The 21,048-nt window shown below is 38.7% G+C and overlaps 2 protein-coding genes across 2 annotated transcripts in view; one reads left to right on the top strand and one right to left on the bottom strand.

Moving 5' to 3' along the window:
* Window positions 1–10,089: 10,089 nt before the first annotated feature.
* Window positions 10,090–10,957, bottom strand: hoatz (HOATZ cilia and flagella associated protein). The gene has a single exon (XM_038707760.1). It carries the CDS (start codon window positions 10,759–10,761, stop codon window positions 10,318–10,320), a length of 444 nt encoding a protein of 147 aa, XP_038563688.1. The 5' UTR covers window positions 10,762–10,957; the 3' UTR covers window positions 10,090–10,317.
* A 3,099-nt stretch (window positions 10,958–14,056) lies between these two features.
* Window positions 14,057–21,048, top strand: part of LOC119894995 (myosin-11-like) — a 50,453-nt gene continuing 43,461 nt past the window's right edge. The window contains 4 exon segments of the mRNA XM_038707749.1: window positions 14,057–14,129; window positions 14,132–14,220; window positions 14,879–15,049; window positions 18,333–18,489. Of these exon segments, the coding sequence (XP_038563677.1) occupies window positions 14,057–14,129; window positions 14,132–14,220; window positions 14,879–15,049; window positions 18,333–18,489 (490 nt within the window).

The following is a 21,048-nucleotide window of genomic DNA, read 5'->3' as shown; positions in this document are numbered from 1 at the left end:
AGGCTGAGTTATAATGTAAGTTTATGATTAAACCTTAATATTTGATTCAAATGACGCTGTCGTCCATTAATGTCTCCTAATATGCAACAAAATATAAATTTTGAAAGAAATAATTAAATTTTTTAGCAACATACGGGGGAAATAATCTGCATGTTGTTGTCAAATTTGATATTTTCGTTTAAGGAAGCTTTGTGACGTAACGACTAACGTAGCATATAGGGCTAGCTGGTAGGGTTGCCACCTGTCCAGTAAAATATGGTCCTGTATTTTGTATTTAAAAGTAGCTCCACCCCCACTCTTTGGGGCCCACGATGGTTATTGCCCCTTACATTTCTACATTAACCCCTTAACGCTGATTGTTGCAAATTCGCATCACACCTCTTCCTTACAGACTGCAGCTGAAATAGTGCATGCACTCCGCCAATGCCTGTTTGTGCATATTCGATATGTACCTAGGAACCTTTTGCAAGCACTGGTTTCTCCACTTAATTACAGCGTCAGCTTGAAAGCAAATAAATTAGAAATAATACATTTTTCGATAAATAAATTCAGGTGCAAAGGGGTTAAAGGTGAAAACTCTGCTAGCTGGTGAACTGCATTAGCTGTCAAGCTAACCAATATCTTGCTAGCTAGCTTGCTAGCACTAGTTTCTCTGTGCTGTTCTGTTTACTCCCCAATGACTTTTGTTCACCTCTGTACACCATTGTGTTTATCTATTGTCTGCTATGTAGCAGAAGAAAGTTACAAAACTCAATTTCACTCTATAACTTATTGTGACAATAAACCTACCTACCTATAAAGTTATTAAAGAGGGATGCTCTCCAAGCTAACGGGCTTGCTAACTGGCCATTAGCAAGCTTGTTAGCTCCTTTACGGTTCAAACCACCTGCTGGCCTGCATGATGGACCTGCAGGATTTATACACTTTGAATGTTATGTTTAGGCAGTTGGTTAAAGTTATAATTAAGTAAATGAAATCTAGCTTGGCTGATGTCTTGTTAAACATCTAGCTCTCAAGTTAACAATGAGCAAATGATTTGATGGACTAGGCAGAAGTGTTTCTTGTCAAAGCCAGTTCTAGTAGCTTCAGCCAAGAGACAGCAAGAAACAAGAAAAACAATATGAAAGATGCATGTTTATTAGCAGTAAAATGTTTTACTGTCTGAATGTCTCCATGCTGCGGGTACAGTGACGCTGCTCGATCAAACATCCAGCAGAGAAAAGAGCAGTGAAGCAGTTTAACACACGTTCTGGTGAATCTCACAGGACGTTTGAAAGTCAGGGAGCATCCAAGAAGCTCATTCATTAAAAGTGGGACTTTTTTACAAGACTGCTCCTCGTACTTATCAACTGTAAAACATCCCGCTGGGTGCGTGGCTTTTATTGGAGAGGAGACAGTATTTCACCTCCCTTTAAACTCAACCTCAGGGACGAGCCTTATGTGTCGCTGTGATTTGTGTCCCTCTCCAGTTTATTGTCAGTGAGTGTTTCGTTTCCACGTGTCTTTGTTCTTGTATTACACAACAGGTTGTCACAGAGTCAGATCCATAAATATCCTCAGTGTTCCTCTCCACCTAAAAGCAAATGAAACACTTAAGTGTACTGGTCTATGCAGGTGTCTGTTCATATAATGGTTTCCATATTCCTGTAGTCTGATGGATACGTCTGGATTGGATAAGTTTGCCTCATCTCTCCTGCCTGACTGTTTTCAAACTAGAGTAAATTAAAATTCTTTATTTTATTTCACCAGCCTGATCTCAGCGTTATGCTTTTGGGTTCAGAACTGTTTTTACATGCTTCAATATTTGGATCTGCTGCATGAGTAAGTATTTTTATAAAAATAAATCATTAAAGAAGAGTCAGACTTGGAAACATCCATGACCCAATCTGGCTATCAAATGACCCCACAGATGACCCCACCCTGAACGTTGACCCACAGAGTCTGGACCCTGCAGAGCTCTTTAGAGACTTGTTGGCAACTTAACTGGACTATTGCTCTGAGGTTGCATCAGGCAGCGGCCCTTTGATGCATTAAGTGTTGTATTATTTAACCACAGACGAGCATGAAAGGTCAAAACAAGAGGGGAAAGTGTTTTATATATAGGTGATGAGAAAACACATGCAAGTCCGTGTTGAAAGAATTGACCACAGAGGATTCAGACAGATGAAACCTGTTTCTCTGATGTAGCAATGAAACATTTTTAGGGGGGGCAGACCAACAACTTTGAAAGATGAACGATGCATTTCCATCACATATCACCTGCTGAGAAAGTTGTTATAGATGAACTTGTTAGCAAAGAACTCCCTCTCATGTAGAACTTAGTATTAAGATAGTGGTCAGCTTATGGCTAACAGGGACAGATAAAAGTTGGTAATGATGCAAAAAAAATAAACAAACAGGTGGGTGGGATTACCTGTAGTCTACTGCAACAGCTCTCATGGTGAATTCAGTAATGTGCATTTCCACAGGGCTAAATCAGTCAGTACAACAACTGTTTTCATATAACAATTAAGTCTTAATGTTTTGCACCATCAATGCTGCCATCATTGAAACTACTTCCTGCAGTACTTCCAGGAATACTTATTACATTATAAGGGTAACAACACAAGAACTGCTGGAAAGTTTTACTCTCAGATCAATAAAAACGGCAAAATGGAAGTGACTGGAAAAAATTGCTGGTGAGGGATTAAGCAAATAATTGAGTATTAGTATCTTTGAAGAATTTATTTAAAAAAAATATATGAATATATATATATGTACATGTATAAAAGATTAAATATAAGAGGAAACAATTTTCTGCCATGACATTTAGTTTATGAGAACAATATTTCTGTTAGTAAGAGAAACTGAGAGCTGCAGCTGTGTGATGAGTATGAAATGACTGTTGTTGTGCTGATAGTGCTGTAGGTGAGGATTACACTGAATTTTAACAGGTAAATATTGAGGAAGTGTTGAGTTTGCAGTGACCAGAGGAAATTGGAATAAAAGCTCTAAAATTAGGCTGTTCCAAATAAATGTCTGGTTCTCTCTGCCACTGAGGTAAATTAAGTATATTTACAGTATTTCTACGTCCAGCAGACACACAGCAACGTGATAATCCCATTGGTAGTTTGGTCTCGACCAACTCCTAAGAAAAATATCTGGGTCTTAAGCTGCTAAAAGCTACACTTTCCTCTCCAGCTAGTCTCTAACTGTTTCTGTCTGCTGTTTGGTGCTGGGCAGGTAACGCACAGTGAGTTTATCTGACAGCTGAGATGAACCAGAAAGGAGATTAGTAGCAAAAACAAACCAATGAGCCTAAAGAAACGAAAAATCTTCACTGAACTGCAGAAATTGTGAATATTCTCTGTGGGTTTGTCACTGTAAAACAGGCATATGGTTACTGAGCACTTATTTCTTTCTAATAAAGCTCTGTTAGTTTGTGTTACTGGTACATTTAGTTTTCAGGTTTACACCCCCCCTGGAATTTGAAATTATAATATCATTCTGCCAGTGATGGGACACTAGAGAATTTAAATACATAAACCAAATTTTCCTCATCTGTGTGTAAATGGAGATAAATGGCAGTTTGTTAATCAGAGTCCTCTGTCTGTGACATTAACGAATAATAACGCACACTCCCTTTGCCAAATGAACCTTGGGTATTCTTCCACCTTTGTTAGGACTAATTTGAGCTTCAGACCTTGACAGTGAGGACACTTTGTTGGGTCCTTGTTTCCTCAACAACAAGGAGAAAGTTAATGCATTATGTAAATCAAGGTCCTCACGAGTATAGACACATAAACATGTGTGTGTGTGTGTGTTTGTTCTGACTGCCTGATTTTCATTTCCAAACAAATCCAGCTGATTGAGCCGAGCCTCTCTGCTGGAAGTTTTTTTTTTTTTTTTTAAGATATCAGCTGACAGAGCAGCTGCCCCGCCACGATACATAGAGTAATGGTTCGCACACACACACACACACACCATCCATTTTAATCACAGCCTCATTGTTGTGCTGACGATTTGGGAATGAAGTGTTTGTGATCCACAGGTTGTTTTTCCTGTTTCCTGCTTGGTCTTTATTATTTCCTGCATGTCTCTGAGAGGCGAAGATGTCACAAACTGAGGTTTTTTTTGCTCATGATGAAGTCGAGTAATTTGATGGCAACGTAGCTTGATTTGATAAACCTCTGTATCATTCATCACCTCTGTTCACCATCATTCAAGTTTGCACTGGTCAGCATTTATTTTTTGTTGCACTGTACATACCTGCCAGTGGCTCAGTCCGTGGGAACTTGCGAACCAGAGGGTTGGACAGTGGCTGCTCACTGCTCCTTATTGGGATGGGTTAAATGCCGAGAACATATATCACATGTCTTGTACTCTGTATAATTGTATGTGACCAATAAAGTTGATTTACAGTGTCACACACAGTTCTCCTTTTAACTCACTTGTCTGCATGTTGTTCAGTCTGTTCTGTGTGGAGGCAGCGAGTAATTCAGTTTATGTTCCAGTGGCTGTTTTATTTACAAAAAAAACAAATAACAAAATCCTAAAGCACAAGATACAGCCAAAACAAAATAAATAATTTTAACAAATACCACCAGTTAATAAGAAAGTCCCACAGCGGAGGTGTAAAACAACCTTCTGAGTGAGTTTATTATGTACAAACTTTGCTTTTGCTGAGATAAACCAAATCTTACAGTGAAACTGTACAAGCAACTTGGTGCTGTACTGCTGAGTTGCAAGTTGCAATTGTATTATTACCCTTTAAAAATGTCCAGACTACTGTACATGAAAGGTTTTTTACTAAGTAGATATTTTACAGACTTGCTTCCCTCAGTTCATCATCAATGCAATGAGTAAACTTCCCCGATAATCCAGGACTGTGTATAATACTACGTAGTATTAAGGTTCAGTAACATGATCTCTTATACTTATTTGTATAATATGACTTTGATTAGTTGAGGTTTTCTGATTTTGAATATTCTATATTATTAGTATTATTATACTGTCCAAAAACTACATCAATAACTTCCCACAGACAAGATGTCAGAAAGTATAGAGATGGACTAACACACTGTTGATTTTGTTGTTTTCATGGGATTTGTTGACAATAACAAAAATGTAGAATAACACCACTTTAAATTATTAAAATGTCAGCGTAAACAGTTAATTATAAATATTTGATAGAGTGAATCACTCAAGTTAGAATTTAAGAGCATATATATTCAGACCTCATTCATGCCAGTGTGAATTCACACAACTAGACAAACATAAAGAAGAATAGAAAACATCACTGATCCAAAACATCAGACAATATTTACCAAAAACCAAGCTCAACATTTGACTTGTCAGCAAATTTTGTTTACACGCTTTAAAAAATTAATGAAACACTGATGTATTTTTTATAACCAGTGCTCTCTGTCAGGAAGGATGACAGAGAAGCAGAGATGCTGCTGGACTTTAAGCAACATGTTGTGCAGCTGAACGCTCATGTGATCAGCTCTGTATCAGACTGTAAAGTCTCCCGAGGCTCTCAGAAATGTCAGTTAAATATCAGCAACATCAGTTCCCGCTGACCATAATACTCCCTCAGAGCTCCATCTCTCATATGAGCTGTGATGAAGTGCAGCAAACTGAGCGAGCAACAGCTGGCGTGGAGATATTACAGCGATCTGTTTCCAACCCCTGAGAGAAGAGATGTATGCTGGACTCCGATATCAGACACCAACACAGCCGGAAAGTTTCTGGATTTCATGGTGAATTATTTGGGTAAGGACAGTTGGGGTTCAGCTCAGGAGCACACAGATTGTAGTGGAAGGTAAACAACTTAAATTCAGTTTACCCACCCTTTTCTTTGTGCAGTTAAGAATCTTTGCCTTCTGGTGGTATTAACATCTACTCACACACGCCAAGGTTAGAGCAAGTGAAGTCGATAGATGAGTTTTTACTGACATCTCATGGCAAATTGTTTTCATTACACCATCTTTCAACACTGCATATGTGAAAACCTGGCCAAGTATAAATGAGCAGTATGTTTATTGGTCTCAAATGTATCAAGATCTTAAGATTATTATTATATTACTTTGCTCTTATTCTAAGAATTAAGACTAACTGTCATGCATAAAAATATTAACATATTTAAGAAATCTCCACAGATCCCTTAACCCCGTTGGAAATGACCATCAGAAGTGTGTGGATTACTGTGATCCACATTTGATGCTCCAGTAAGTGTTTCCAGCAGCAGGGCAGTGTATGTGGGATTAAATCAAAATAAAATACAGCGTGTGTGTGTGTGTGTGTGTGTGTGTGTGTGTGTGTGTGTGTGTGTGTGTGTGGTGGTGAGGGGTGGGGGTGGGGGTGGGGGGTGAGGGGTGGGGGGGGGGGCTTTGGTTCACTAATGTGTTTTTCAGCCAGTCTGTCAGTCCAAACTTTGGTGGCGCTAGAGAACTATTCCTCTAGCACCTCAGCAGGTTGACTTTTATAGTGGTCATAAGTAAAACAGTTTTGTTCCAACATACATGTTCCCCTCAGGCGGCTTTTGTGTGACTTTTCAGCTTTGTTTTTAGAGCTAATTAGTAAATGTTAGCATGCTAAACAGGGCCTAAATATTGTCTACTAAATGTCAGCATGATAACATTGTCATTGTGAGCATGTTAGCATGATGACATTAGGATTTAGAAAGGCTGCAGACAACAATGAAGCAATATGGCACAGAGGAATACCATATTGTATATCAGATTTTGGATAGACACTTGTTAGTGAACATTCATTCTTTCCCTTACAGTACAGTAGGCTATACTGTACATTATTTGCACATGTAAATCCCATGTAAATATTTTAATTTAACAGCTAGCATACAAATCCTTTAATATCCTTTCATCTGTTCATATCTTATTGTCAATTTTTATATTTTATATTTAGGACTGCTATATGACTAGTACTTCCTCTATCTTTATCTTACACCAAAACACCAAACAAATTATTTGTATGTGTAAACCTACTTGGCAATAAAGCGGATTCTGATTCTGAAATCTTGAACATACAAATAAACACAGAAGTGCTTTATGTTAGATGCAATTTAAGATGTTTCTCTGGATGTTTGGACACTTTTTCTCTTTCCTGATGACAGCTTCTATTTTAATGCACACTGCAAACTTTGCATTCATGATGGCTGTAAAACCTTTATCCAGAACATAGAACAACAATCCACTTTTCCTGCTGTTTGTCAGTTTCATCACTATGTTCTAAACTGTCTTATGTTTGTATATAAGACATATGGATGAATATTCTTCTGCCAAGTTAAAGGGTAACTTTGGTATTTTTCTTAACCTGGATCACATGTTTTTGTGTCTATGTGACTATTTGGGACCTTTTTACTTTTTACAGTACTGCAGTTGGCAGCAGTGAAACAGAGCTGCAAAGTTATCCTTGCGCCCCGTCAAAGTGTGTCCACTAAAGTGCTTGTTTTTTCCACTGCCAGGCTCAGACTGTCTGACAACATTATAGAAAGGATCCCTACGGAGATAGACTTTTTGTAAAACAGTAAGATCATTTTTGTTTAATAACCAGAAACAGTTGCTATAGCGCTTTGATCAAAGCCACCAAACTCCCTTGACAAAAATAGTAATTTTACCTCTCTGGTCTCCCGCTGCCTTGATCAGTTACTTAGTGTTATTGTGTGACTTTGGGTTTGTTAAAAGGTTAAAATCACCAAAGTCACACAGTAACACAAACTAACTAACTATCCAAGGCGTCAGTAGACCAGCAACTCTCATGTTCTACAAGTTAAAATTGCTGTTTTTATCAATGGAGTCTGGTGGCTTTGATGAGAGCGATTTAGTGACTCTTATTGCCAAGTAGGTTTACACATAATTTGCTTTGGTGTTTTGGTGCAAGATAAAGATAGAGGAAGTACTAGTCATATAGCAGTCATAAATATAAAATATAAAAATTGACAATAAGATATGAACAGATGAAAGGATACTAAAGGGTAACAAAAAGCATCATACTCTTTATAAAAAGGTCTCTCTCTGTAGGCATCCTTTCCACAATGTTCCAGGTTAAAAAAATACCTAAGTTACCTTTTAATCACATGCTATTCTTCAACAGTATGGAAAATATAAAGTTCTTACAGCCAACACTGAAGTGGATTGTTGATACTGAAGATACATTTGAGGTGGAGGATCACTTTAAAGCTACTTAAGGTTGAATTACACGGATACTTGAGGTTTGAGAGGTCAGGGAGCGTTTACAGACGACAGGGTTCAGTGTGCTCTTTGTGCTTTGAAAACTTTAACCAAATTAGCTAAAGTCAACAGTCAGCAGGCCTCTTCTTATCCTATTATGGTTGGGCCTTCTCCACTGGATATTTGGAATTTGAATATCCACACGGGCTTCACTTCACCTTATGTAATGCTGTCTGAAGCAAACTACTGTGTACTGGCTCCAGCTGACACCGGTGTTGGCAACAGAATCAGACATGTAATGCAACCAGACAATTCAATCTTACATAAATAATATAGAATAAAAGTGCTCTCTTATGCTTGTGATGTAAAAAAGACGGGTTGAAATTTTGCAGTCAGAACTTAAAAAACAAATCATAGTGATTTAAACATTAATATTCTGAGAGCAAAGTAAATTCCAGGTCTAAATGACACAAATATAATTAAGTTGAAGCTATTTTGATGAAGTTTCTAACCCTGTGATGGACTGGTCACCTGCCTGAGATGTAGTCCAGACCAAAATATATTTAGCGTAATAAAAAGGAAAGCAGCAAATTCCCACAATCAATAAGCTTTTTTTCTCAAGAGCAATTGCTGAAGGGGACACAAATAACACAGCCAAAACTGTACTATAATATGTGTACACAGAGGAAAGTCTTACTGCTAGCGTGGAAACCATAATGTAAACAAATTGCTTTAAAATGGTAATTTTTTGTACTTACTTATGTCAGTTTTTCTTTTCTCTGTCATTTTAGTTGTCTAAATAGGTTCACCACGCGGCAATATTATAATTATTAAATTATCTTGCGTCCTCCACATATTATTTTAGGTTTCGTCTCTTACATCATGTTGAGCAAAACACAACGGTAGATCTAAAATATTACCCTAACATCAGTTCACACACAGGCTTATCACCGTGTTAGTTGTGGTGGCAGACTAATTATCTAGATAACATAGTGGATTCATGGAAAAATACATGTGTTATAATTTTTTTAATCAGAACTAATTCATTAATGTCTCAACATCATCTGTGTTAATGAGAAACTAATCACTTCATCTGATGTTTAAATTGAATAAAACAGCTTCTTATTGCAGTTCTACAACTACTGAAGCGAATCAAACTCTCTGCTGCAGGACTCTGTGTTTGTAGGTGAGGTAAAGGTGGAAAGCAGCCAGTGGAGTGGGGGACTTTTTGCATTTTTGTTTTACATCTTTTAAGGAGGGGACAACCCTCAGATCCCCTCCGCCTATGCCCTGTTATCATTCTCCTAAATCCAAGCTTGTTGAGATCACATAGGCCTAACAGACTTTTTTTTATAGCAGACATCCTGACTTGTTATTGCAGAAAAAGCACAGGTGAAACAAGTTGTCACTGTTGTTTTTGTGTTTCATAAACAATGGCCCTGTTCCATTAAATGTCCCAGAAAATGACAGTGATCCAGCACGAATAAGCACAGCTCCTCCTGACTATATCTTATCAGCTGATGTAATTTAAAACACCTGTGTGTGTGCAGAGCCTTTAAAAGTGGCACATCCTGATAACACTGGCCATCATCAGAAAACTTTAATGTACATTTTCATTTAGCTGACGCTTTAATCCAAAGCAACGTACAATTGCTATACATGTCAGAGGTCACACGCCTCTGGAGCAACTAGGGGTAAAGGGTCTTGTTCAGGGACACAATGGGGAATTGAACCCATGTCTCTCACACCAAAGGCATGTGTCTTATCCACTGCACCATCACCACTCATGTGTATTTAAGGCTAATTAGCAAATTTTCATATAAGAGTGTTTATATGGGAAACGTTATAGTCTACCTGCTTAGCATCAGCCTGTTAACAACAGTATCAGTGCTTTGCATGTTGACACGATAAGCAGGGCTGCAGCATTCACTTGATCATCTCTGTTCCACATTACAGTTAAAATAGCATTAAGCAGGGAAAGCCTGACCAGACTTTGCTGAGAGTTTCTCCTCTGTGGAAACAAAATATGCCTAACTTAATCTGCTTTACATTACGCAGGTCAATTAAGTGTTTAATCATTATAATGAATTTTTATTTTGTCGCATTTGTCCATAAAGCTCCAAACACGGTCACTTAAGCTCTTTGCCTACTGCAGCTGTCTGACCAGCTCCTTGTCCTTCTCAGAGTCTGAAGTTTTGTGCGGCTTCAACATTTTCTCTCCGCCGAGCTTCCCCTTCGGTTTAAAGTCCACAGAGAGCAGCTCCTTCTGGATCCTCTGCTCTCGCTGCCTCCTCAGCAGAGCCAGGATCTCCCTCCTCTGGTCGGCCATAGCCGCGTACCGCTGTCTCTCCTCCTGTCTCTGCCGGAGCGCGGGGACGCTCGGTGGCTCCAGGGCGGAGAGTTTGGCTCCGGCGCCGCTGCGCTGCGGCCGGGACACCGGCAGTCTCTGGCGGATATCTGCCGACACCAGCCGGGACTCCAGCGGCGGCAGGAGAGACAGAGAGCTCCACAGCTGCCTGGCATGGGACACATCCTCCGGGGAAGAGCCGTCAAACACGGTGAAGAACTGGTCCTCCGGAGGCTCACACATTTCACTTTCAGGACAGAAACTGTCACCAGAAAAAAAATATTAATTACCCCGGAAATAGGACTGTGTTCAATTATCATAGCAAGTGTAATTAGTGAAGTGCGCTTTTGTTTGGCATGGTCACCGCAGAAACCAGACTACTACGGCAAGCCAGCGAGAACAAGAATCCATACGCGTAAATCTTTCACCTTTACCACGAGGGTAAACCAGGAGAGACGCCCTCTTTAGAAAACTGTGTTTAACCCACATTACAAATGTTTGAATGTGTTTTCAGTAGCCTATAGTATAAATTAACTTAATTAATAACTTAATTATTAATTTTAGTTAGGCTATCTACAGGCTTTTGAGTAAAACAGGCTTCTAACTGTCTTTTTAAAGGGCCAATTTTCAAAGAGATTTAAATTTAAAGGGTTTACATCTCGGGTAAAACAAAAGTATCAGAAGTAGCCTACTTATTATAAAGTTCAATGGATTTGTGGCTTAGGTTAATGTTATTATAGCTTATATAGCTTATATAGGCCTATTATTATTATTATTATTATTATTACAGATGCATTAATCTATTATATGTCGCCTCTTATAGACTTATATAAACTACTCTTTTGTAAAATCGTAATCTGGAAAGTAACTAGTAGGCTAACTAAAGCTACCAAATAAAAGTAGTGGAGTAAAAAGTGCAATATATCCCTCTGCAATATAGTGGAGTAAAATTATAAAGTAACAGAAATGGAAACACTAAAATATCTCTATATATCTAAAGTATCTTGTACTAAAATTGTTGTTCACTGTTTGAGTAAATTTCAAGTCAGCCTTGCAGTCAAATATAATCACACAATCAACTATTGATAATGGTGAACCACTCGACATCTGTGCACAATTCAAAGCTTTTAATTTGAAGGCAGAGCAGTTAAACCTCTCCTCCTGCTGTGATTGGCTGGGTGGATGTCGCTCTTGTCTGCTAACCCCATTTGGAAACGAGGCAGGTCGCGGGCGCTGCTCCACCCCCAGGTGTCGCGGGCCTGTTTAAATAGTGTGGAGGAGGAAGGACATCATCACCATCATCACTTCATTTACCTGACATGATATTGTCATTCCCCTGGAGTTGAGCCTCCATCCTGCACCGAGGGCTGAAGCGCTGAACAGTGAGTATAAAGATTGTTTTTATTTTTCTTCCTATGAAATTAAACCCAAGGAGGGGACAGGAAGAGGATTTTTACTACTTTTATGCAGGGGGTTCTGCTGAAATTACCTGTTCAATTGCTCACAAAGGCAAATGATATAATAAGAAAAAGTTATTAAAAGGAAAATTAGCTTGTTAACATCTGAAAGTAATAGGCTGTTTGTGTCAGTCTTCAAAACTCATTAAGATAGGATGTGTTAATATGCTGTTGAAGAGTAATACAGTGGGCTAAATGGACATCATAATATATATATATTTAAAAGTTTAATTCAAAACCAGTTGCCTTCTGCATCAAACTGAATCCTTTAAACTCTTAAAAAGAAGTTAAAATAAGCTCCAGGATGGTTTTTAATCATCACATAATTTACATTTATCTGTAAATACAGCAGAAATCTCTCTGCTCACACACCTGCTCGGTTTTCCACACATGGATGCACCTTGTGACATGTCACCATTTTGGTGTAAACGGTAAGCTTGGCTGGACACATGAGGATGCACCTTATAAGGTAGTATGCCTGCTAAGTCCGTAGCATCCCTCTTTGGGCTACCAGGCTACCAGGAGCAAAAGTGTTAGCCAAACATGGGCATTCCAGCATGGCAGCTCAGTTGTTTGATTACAGGGTTTATCTGTGTGCTGCTTTTCATGTTTTATTGCCTGCTGTTTCATGGGAGGTCAAAGCAGCCTTGTGACCTGCATGAAGAAGCAGAGGCGAGGATAAGTGAGTAAGTAGCTCATTGAAAACTTAGGGAAATGTGCCGAGGCCGTTATCAGCAGCTCACTTAAACCAAATGTAAATTATCTGTGTGACACTTGGATGCAAAGGAAGCAGTTGAGTCACAGGAGGAGGAAGAAACAGAGAAAATGTGATGTGTTAATGTCTGTTTTATTGATGCTCGTTTGTCCTGGTCAGTTCTCAGTCTTCTGTGTGATGAAGCGTAAAGAAAGAGCTGTGAGATGTTTAAATACCTGCACGGTTACTTAAGAGGGTTTTGCAAATCTTCTTGGCAATGTTTTGTCTCCTCTGCTTGATGCTGTGTGTAATTTTGCTCTTTGCATCCGAAATTGTTACAGTGTTGAATCAAAATGTTCATCGTGATCAACCAGACCAACACAGTCCTGATGAAGAAGACTTGATTTTGAGGTTTCAACTTTTGATAGATAATAACTAAAGATAATTTTTTCTCCAAACTTTTATTTGGATTGCTGCTTCTTTATGCATAAATATTTGAAAACAAACGTGATTTTTACTTAATATATCTTTTAAAAGGTCAGTTTCTTTAGCACTTATCCCTCGAGACTTTTCTTAGTTCACTTTGTTAATAAGGTAATAAGGCAAACTATTTGGGTGCATTAATCCAAGATGGGCTTAAAGGAATAGTTTGACACTTTGCAAAATACACCTATTTGCTATTTTTTTTTTTTTGCAGAGAGTTAGATGAGAAGATTGATACCCTCATGTCTGTATGATAAATATCACGCTGCCACCAGCAGCCAATTAGCTCAGCATAAAGTTTGGAAATAGGGGGAAACAGCTAGCCTGGCTCTGTCCAAAGTTAACAAAATGTACCTCTAAACCTCACTAATGAACATGTTATCCTGTTTGTTTAATGTTTACAAAGCCAAAGTGTAAAAACTACAATTTATTTTGTTCTTTGTGCTGAACTATTTCTTGGCTGGGAGTCTCGTTGTCATGTGAAGTCGCCAGGCATCCGGTCTGCTTCATATTTTCTATATCGACCTTTAATCGAACTTTAGAAAACATTTTTTTGCAACATGTCAAACTTTTCCTTATAATGTCTCGCTACCAGCTAAAGAAACAAGCAAATTAACAAGGAGCTATGTTCACTTTCAGGCTTTAACGTGTTGTTGCAGCCTCGTCGTTGGAGGCGCACTGTTTAATCCAATGACTTTAGCTTGTTGTATTTCATATGTTCAGTGTTTGATTTCTGTCGTCTGTAACTTCAGCAGGCCAGAGGTCAAACCGAGGTCAGAGGTCAACCCAACTCCCATTAACCCACCAGAGGCCGACCCAGTCGCCAGTGACAATCCAGACGCCAGCTCTACCGCCGCTGAACTATCACCTCAGATTGATTCGACCACTCACGGTGATATTTCACATGGCTGACCCGGCCCCCGACGACGGCAAGTACCTCTTCCTGGACAATGACTTTCGCAACAGCGGGGTGGCGCAGCCGACTGGATGGCCAAGAAGCTGGTGTGGGTGCCGTCGGAGAAGGAGGGCTTCGAGCAGGCCAGCATAAAGGAGGAGAAGGGTGATGAGGTAATGCACACCCCGGTGATGTCATTATTATCAGATGATTCTGCAGTGACACATATTCTCTGCTGTGTCTGCATGCTGCTGCACACACAACGCGTGAGTTTCAACCCTTTGTATCTGAACTCTTTAATAGTTCTACCGATGGAACGGACCAGTTTTTTTATTCATGATCCTCCACGAACAGAAAGTACAAACTGCATCAATTTATCCCCATTTAAAATAAATTAAGACATTTTTAATCGCTCTTCTCTTTATATGAACAAGAGCAACGTGTAAAACTTGAGAAATTATTTTTTAAAGATTAATGAATAAATAAATAAACCAATGGTCTTATAACAATAACAACAACAAACAAAGTCATGGGTGATGAAGACGCAGATGTAAATAGGCACACACAAATTTTAATCACAAAGGCAACAAACAGAACTGGGATTCAAACATGTAATGTTATATTCCAGGCAGAGTTTTAATTTTTGCTTGCTGACAGATTTTGTGTTGTTCAGTAACAAGTTGCTTCTCTTTCTCTGTCTTTTTTTAAAATCTATGCCAACATATAGAAACTGCGGGGAGCTGCTTGATATCAATACCTACCGTCTTTATTAAGTTTGTAAATGAAGTAAATGTCACAAAACTTTATGACACGGTGGGTTTTTGGCTGCAGGTGCTGGTGGAGCTCTCCAACGGCCAAAAGGTGAAGGTGAACAAAGACGAGATCCAGAAGATGAACCCGCCCAAGTTCAGCAAGGTGGAGGACATGGCCGCCCTCACCTTCCTCAACGAAGCCTCAGTCCTCCACAACCTCCGAGAGAGATACTTCTCCAGCCTGATCTATGTGAGGAACACACACACTCGTTTGTACTGCTATATTTGAGAGGGAAACTCACATACTGCAATCTGTAGCCTCTGATTCTAACCTTAATCTGAACCACATTTTCTTTTATCTTTACTGTCAATACACAAGCAAATACAATAAAAAACAAGATCTTACAATATGCCGATAAAATTACTCCTTAGTCCTAATAAAATAAGGTAAAGACAAACAATAAAAGAAACTACTACTAATAATAATATTAATATTAATAATAATATTAATAATATTAATAATAATAATAAATAAAGAATATCAAGAAGTATCATCTCGTTGCTTCTACAATGTCAAATACCCTGAATAAGTAATGGTTTACAATGAACATCAAAGTTCTCCAGAAACTTGTAGCTCACATTGTTGGTACTTTTCAAAACACCTCATGTCTATCACTCATGAGTGTTTGCCTTAGGTTTTTCTCAGAAATTGTTGCAGGTGTTTAAAGTGAGCATTTGAGCACAATAAACAGGCAAGTCACAGGAAAACAGAGCTAACATGAAACTAAAGACATCAAGAAACCAAAAATGAATGAATTTATTAAGATGACAAACCTACTGAATATAAAAAAACTAAATGTCTTTTTAATACTTTGAACAGAAAACACGAGGTCAGAGTAAGAAAATAAAATACTGTCCTTAGATTCCAGTTTTAATAAATTAACATTTAATTCAACATTACCAACGCAAATATATGCTAATAGAAATATTTAATGGTACCAAAGGCTATTTTAAAAGTGAAATAATGAAGGTTATGAAAATCAAACTGTGTTTGATGAACTCAGTGTTCTCAGAAATTAAATGAACGAGGTGCTTAAATTCTTCTAAAAACTGACACTGTGTGTGGAAAGAGAAAAAACTACAAGTAAACCTAAATAAAAGGAAAACTATGTAGAAAGAAGAAGCTACTGGAGCGGAGGTCAGCAGGTGACGGTGCTTGTTATTTCTCCTTATAAACCCCTGTAGGTTCATACTGACTCCACAGTAAGGTGGAAAAGTCCTTGTTTAGGGACGGTTAGCAGACACTCTGCTCTCTACATAGACTCAGGATGAACCGGAAGGATCAACAGCTTATATTTTTATTTTTTCAGTCAGTCTTACAAGGTCTAATAAGGCACGGGATGTGAAATTAAAATCCAAGCTGATGTATCTAATACAGACTGCCATGAAGCTCACCAGTCCCTCCGGTCCATATATGAGCAGACAGTATCTGAGCCGCCAACAAAAATCTCATACGCTGAACTCTGAATATCAGCTGTGACCCAGAGTCCCACAATGTAAAGTAAATATGTTTGAGTGATTCATAGCAATCTCAATATGAAGTTTGTGCAAGCAAAAATGTGATGTTATTTATTAATGTCACAGTTTGAGAGGTTGTGCCGTATTTTAGCATGAAGGCTTGTGTGTATATGTGTATGTATGGCCTTTAGTTTTATTTATATGTTTTTTAAGAAATGACAAAAACAAGTTGAATTGGTCACTACATGTAGCACAAATGTCCACCATTTTTCCTTTGCTGGTTCAGAGATTAGTATAGATTACATTAGTTTCTCTGAACTAGGATTGCGTCTAACAATTATTTTCAGTGTCAGTTAATGTGCTGATTATTTTCTCGATTGGTCAATTAATTGTTTGGTCTAAAGAATGTCAGAAAGTAGTGAGAAACGGTCCAAAACACAAAAATATTCAGTTTACTATCACAAAAAACAAAGAAATGCAGGAAAAACTCATAATTAGGAAGCAGGAACTAGTGAATGTTTGGCATTTTTGCTAGAAATAAATGTAATTTCTTATTTTCAAAATAGTTGGTGATTTTGGTCATTTTCTGTCGATTGATTGATTGAACACATTGTGAATCTCCACTGTCCTCTCTATCCTGCTGCTATTCCAGACATGAGTGAACTAACCACACATGAACTGGCCTTTATCGGGGAGCCGTGACATCAGAAGATCATTTTACATTTTACAGGTTCACTGTTGGGACACTGTCCACATAGTGACATTTAATTAAAGAAGTCGTTCATTAAGGACAACTCAAAAAAATAAAAATATAGCATGATATGTGAAATCCAGAGTCAGTGTTGAGGACTGTTTATGTTAAGCTAGTGTTGAACAAAGGATTAACTTAACAATCACACCAACAAAAAGGCACCAGCACACTAGGAGGAAGAGAGAGAAAGAGCCATCATTAGAGGAACCTGGCCAGGTTAGGGTTAGGCCAATCAGGTGAGGCCAATCCCTCACTAGAGTGGGAGGGGCCAAACAGTCAGACCTGAAAGACCAAAATCCTGATCTCCACTCTAAAGCCTGAACCCTGAACCCTCACAGACTTAGCTGATGCCACCTGGTAAGTGCGAGAGGCCTCAAGCGCCCGTAATGGTATAATGGCACAGCGCTGCACAATAAACGCCAAAACAATTGGGATATTTAATTTAAATTGTTTTACTTTCTTCACGGCTGACGCACTGAAGGAACCGACTGTTGCTTTGTAGTTTGTTAATTGCTGGACTTCCCCTGGTGACCCTGTGTTTAATGTCACAACGCTATGAACTGTGGGTAATATTAAGTCCTGTCATGCACTTGACTACAGCGGGACAGCCCTAAGCCCACACATTCTCACTGGGAACTCACCTCTATGTCGGTGAGTCTGTGAGTCCGAAGGTTGGGATTCAGCCACTGTCACGTAGCCCAGGGCTTTAACAACTGCAACACGACATCCTTTCACCTGAACATGTAATCAGACGGTGGAGGGTTAAAGGTAAAGGGAAGAAACATGCTGACATCGTTTTATAGGACAACACTTCAATTCACAAAGTATTCTAGAAGTCCTGAGGTTATTCTGATGATACTAAACAATTGGCTTACATTTATATACAAGGCACCGTTTATCACATTGAGTCCTTTTTTAAAGAAGAAATGTCCATATTCTGTTGTTTCAGTTTCTCAAATGAGAATATTTTCTGGGTTGTGAAAGAAAGAAGACATTTGAGGACGTCACCTTTGGGAAACACTGATCAACATTTTTCATGATTTTCTGAACCTGACAACTTAATTGATTGATCGAGAAAATAATTGACAGATTAATCGATAAGGAAAATAATCATTAGTTGCAGCCCTACACAAGGTTCCCACTAGTCCTGGGATTCCTGAAACATCATGAAGTTTAGAGGGCAGTGTTCCAGGAGAAATCCATTTATTGTAAATGTACTACTTTATAGGAAAATGCTCTGACGAGGTCTTTCTTCCCCCCACAGACGTACTCAGGTCTGTTCTGCGTTGTGGTGAACCCCTACAAGATGCTGCCCATCTACTCTGAAAAGATCATCGAGATGTATAAGGGCAAGAAACGCCACGAGGTGCCGCCACACATCTACTCCATCACGGACAACGCCTACAGGAACATGATGCAAGGTAACGTTATGTGTGGATATACATCAAAATACAGTATATGCAGGCTGGTGGCAGGTCAAGTCACACCTGGTGAATAAATTCAGACTCACTGGTTTTATATGGCTGGGATGTTCTATAGAGGTCAATTAAGGAGTACATTCACCAAAATACAAGAAAAATTAAATCATTTTCGTACTAATTGTTATCTACAGACACTGCATTCCTTAGACATATTGTGGCAGCAGAAGTTATAGTAATATAAGTGACAGCAGTGTATTACTACTACTACTGTTGTTGCTGCTGCTACTTCTATTACTACTACTGTTGCTGCCACTTCTATTACTACTACTGTTGTTGCTACTTCTATTACTACTACTGTTGCTGCCACTTATATTACTACTACTGTTGCTGCTACTTCTATTACTACTACTGTTGCTGCCACTTATATTACTACTACTGTTGCTGCTACTTCTATTACTACTACTGTTGCTGCCACTTCTATTACTACTACTGTTGCTGCTACTTATATTACTACTACTGTTGCTGCTACTTCTATTACTACTACTGTTGCTGCCACTTCTATTACTACTACTGTTGCTGCTACTTCTATTACTACTACTGTTGCTGCTACTTCTATTACTACTACTGTTGCTGCCACTTATATTACTACTACTGTTGCTGCTACTTCTATTACTACTACTGTTGCTGCCACTTCTATTACTACTACTGTTGCTGCTACTTCTATTACTACTACTGTTGCTGCTACTTCTATTACTACTACTGTTGCTGCCACTTCTATTACTACTACTGTTGCTGCTACTTCTATTACTACTACTGTTGCTGCCACTTATATTACTACTACTGTTGCTGCTACTTCTATTACTACTACTGTTGCTGCCACTTCTATTACTACTACTGTTGCTGCTACTTCTATTACTACTACTGTTGCTGCCACTTCTATTACTACTACTGTTGCTGCCACTTATATTACTACTACTGTTGCTGCTACTTCTATTACTACTACTGTTGCTGCCACTTCTATTACTACTACTGTTGCTGCTACTTCTATTACTACTACTGTTGCTGCTACTTCTATTACTACTACTGTTGCTGCCACTTCTATTACTACTACTGTTGCTGCCACTTCTATTACTACTACTGTTGCTGCTACTTATATTACTACTACTGTTGCTGCCATTGATATTATTAACATTACTGCTGCCACTGATATTAATACTACTACTACTACTGCTACTGTAACTGCTACCACATATGTTACTACTACTACTGTTGCTGCTACTTATATTACTACTACTGTTGCTGCTACTTATATTACTACTACTGTTGCTGCCACTTATATTACTACTACTGTTGCTGCTACTTCTATTACTACTACTGTTGCTGCCACTTCTATTACTACTACTGTTGCTGCTACTTCTATTACTACTACTGTTGCTGCTACTTCTATTACTACTACTGTTGCTGCCACTTCTATTACTACTACTGTTGCTGCTACTTCTATTACTACTACTGTTGCTGCCACTTCTATTACTACTACTGTTGCTGCTACTTCTATTACTACTACTGTTGCTGCCACTTATATTACTACTACTGTTGCTGCTACTTCTATTACTACTACTGTTGCTGCCACTTCTATTACTACTACTGTTGCTGCTACTTCTATTACTACTACTGTTGCTGCCACTTATATTACTACTACTGTTGCTGCCACTTATATTACTACTACTGTTGCTGCTACTTCTATTACTACTACTGTTGCTGCCACTTCTATTACTACTACTGTTGCTGCTACTTCTATTACTACTACTGTTGCTGCTACTTCTATTACTACTACTGTTGCTGCCACTTCTATTACTACTACTGTTGCTGCTACTTCTATTACTACTACTGTTGCTGCCACTTCTATTACTACTACTGTTGCTGCTACTTCTATTACTACTACTGTTGCTGCCATTGATATTATTAACATTACTGCTGCCACTGATATTAATACTACTACTACTACTGCTACTGTAACTGCTACCACATATGTTACTACTACTACTACTGCTACTACTACTACTACTACTACTGCTGCTGCTACTTCACTGCTACCACGTATATTATTACTACTGCTACTACTACTACTACTACTACTACTACTACTACTGCTGCTGCTACTTTCACTGCTACCACGTATATTATTACTACTGCTACTGTAACTGCTACCACGTATGTTACTACTACTACTACTACTACTACTGCTGCTGCTACTGTAACTGCTATCACGTATGTTACTACTACTACTACTACTACTGCTGCTACTTTCACTGCCACCACGTATGTTACTACTACTACTGCTGCTACTTTCACTGCCACCACGTATGTTACTACTACTACTGCTGCTACTTTCACTGCCACCACGTATGTTACTACTACTACTGCTGCTACTTTCACTGCTACCACGTATGTTACTACTACTACTGCTGCTAACACGTATGTTACTACTACTACTGCTGCTAACACGTATGTTACTACTACTACTGCTGCTACTTTCACTGCCACCACGTATGTTACTAC

This window comes from Micropterus salmoides, unplaced genomic scaffold (genome assembly GCF_014851395.1).
Source record: "Micropterus salmoides isolate LMB-PRFRI ecotype aquatic unplaced genomic scaffold, ASM1485139v1 Ms_hic_scaffold_10, whole genome shotgun sequence".
NCBI classification, from domain to species: domain Eukaryota; kingdom Metazoa; phylum Chordata; class Actinopteri; order Centrarchiformes; family Centrarchidae; genus Micropterus; species Micropterus salmoides.
The sequence above is the reverse complement of the archived record's forward strand: the minus strand, read 5'-3'. Positions and strand labels throughout refer to the sequence as shown.

What these genes read in the sequence shown, in the direction of transcription:
- hoatz (XM_038707760.1), bottom strand. Translation starts at nt 10,761, where the DNA reads ATGTGTGAGCCTCCGGAGGACCAGTTCTTCACCGTGTTTGACGGCTCT.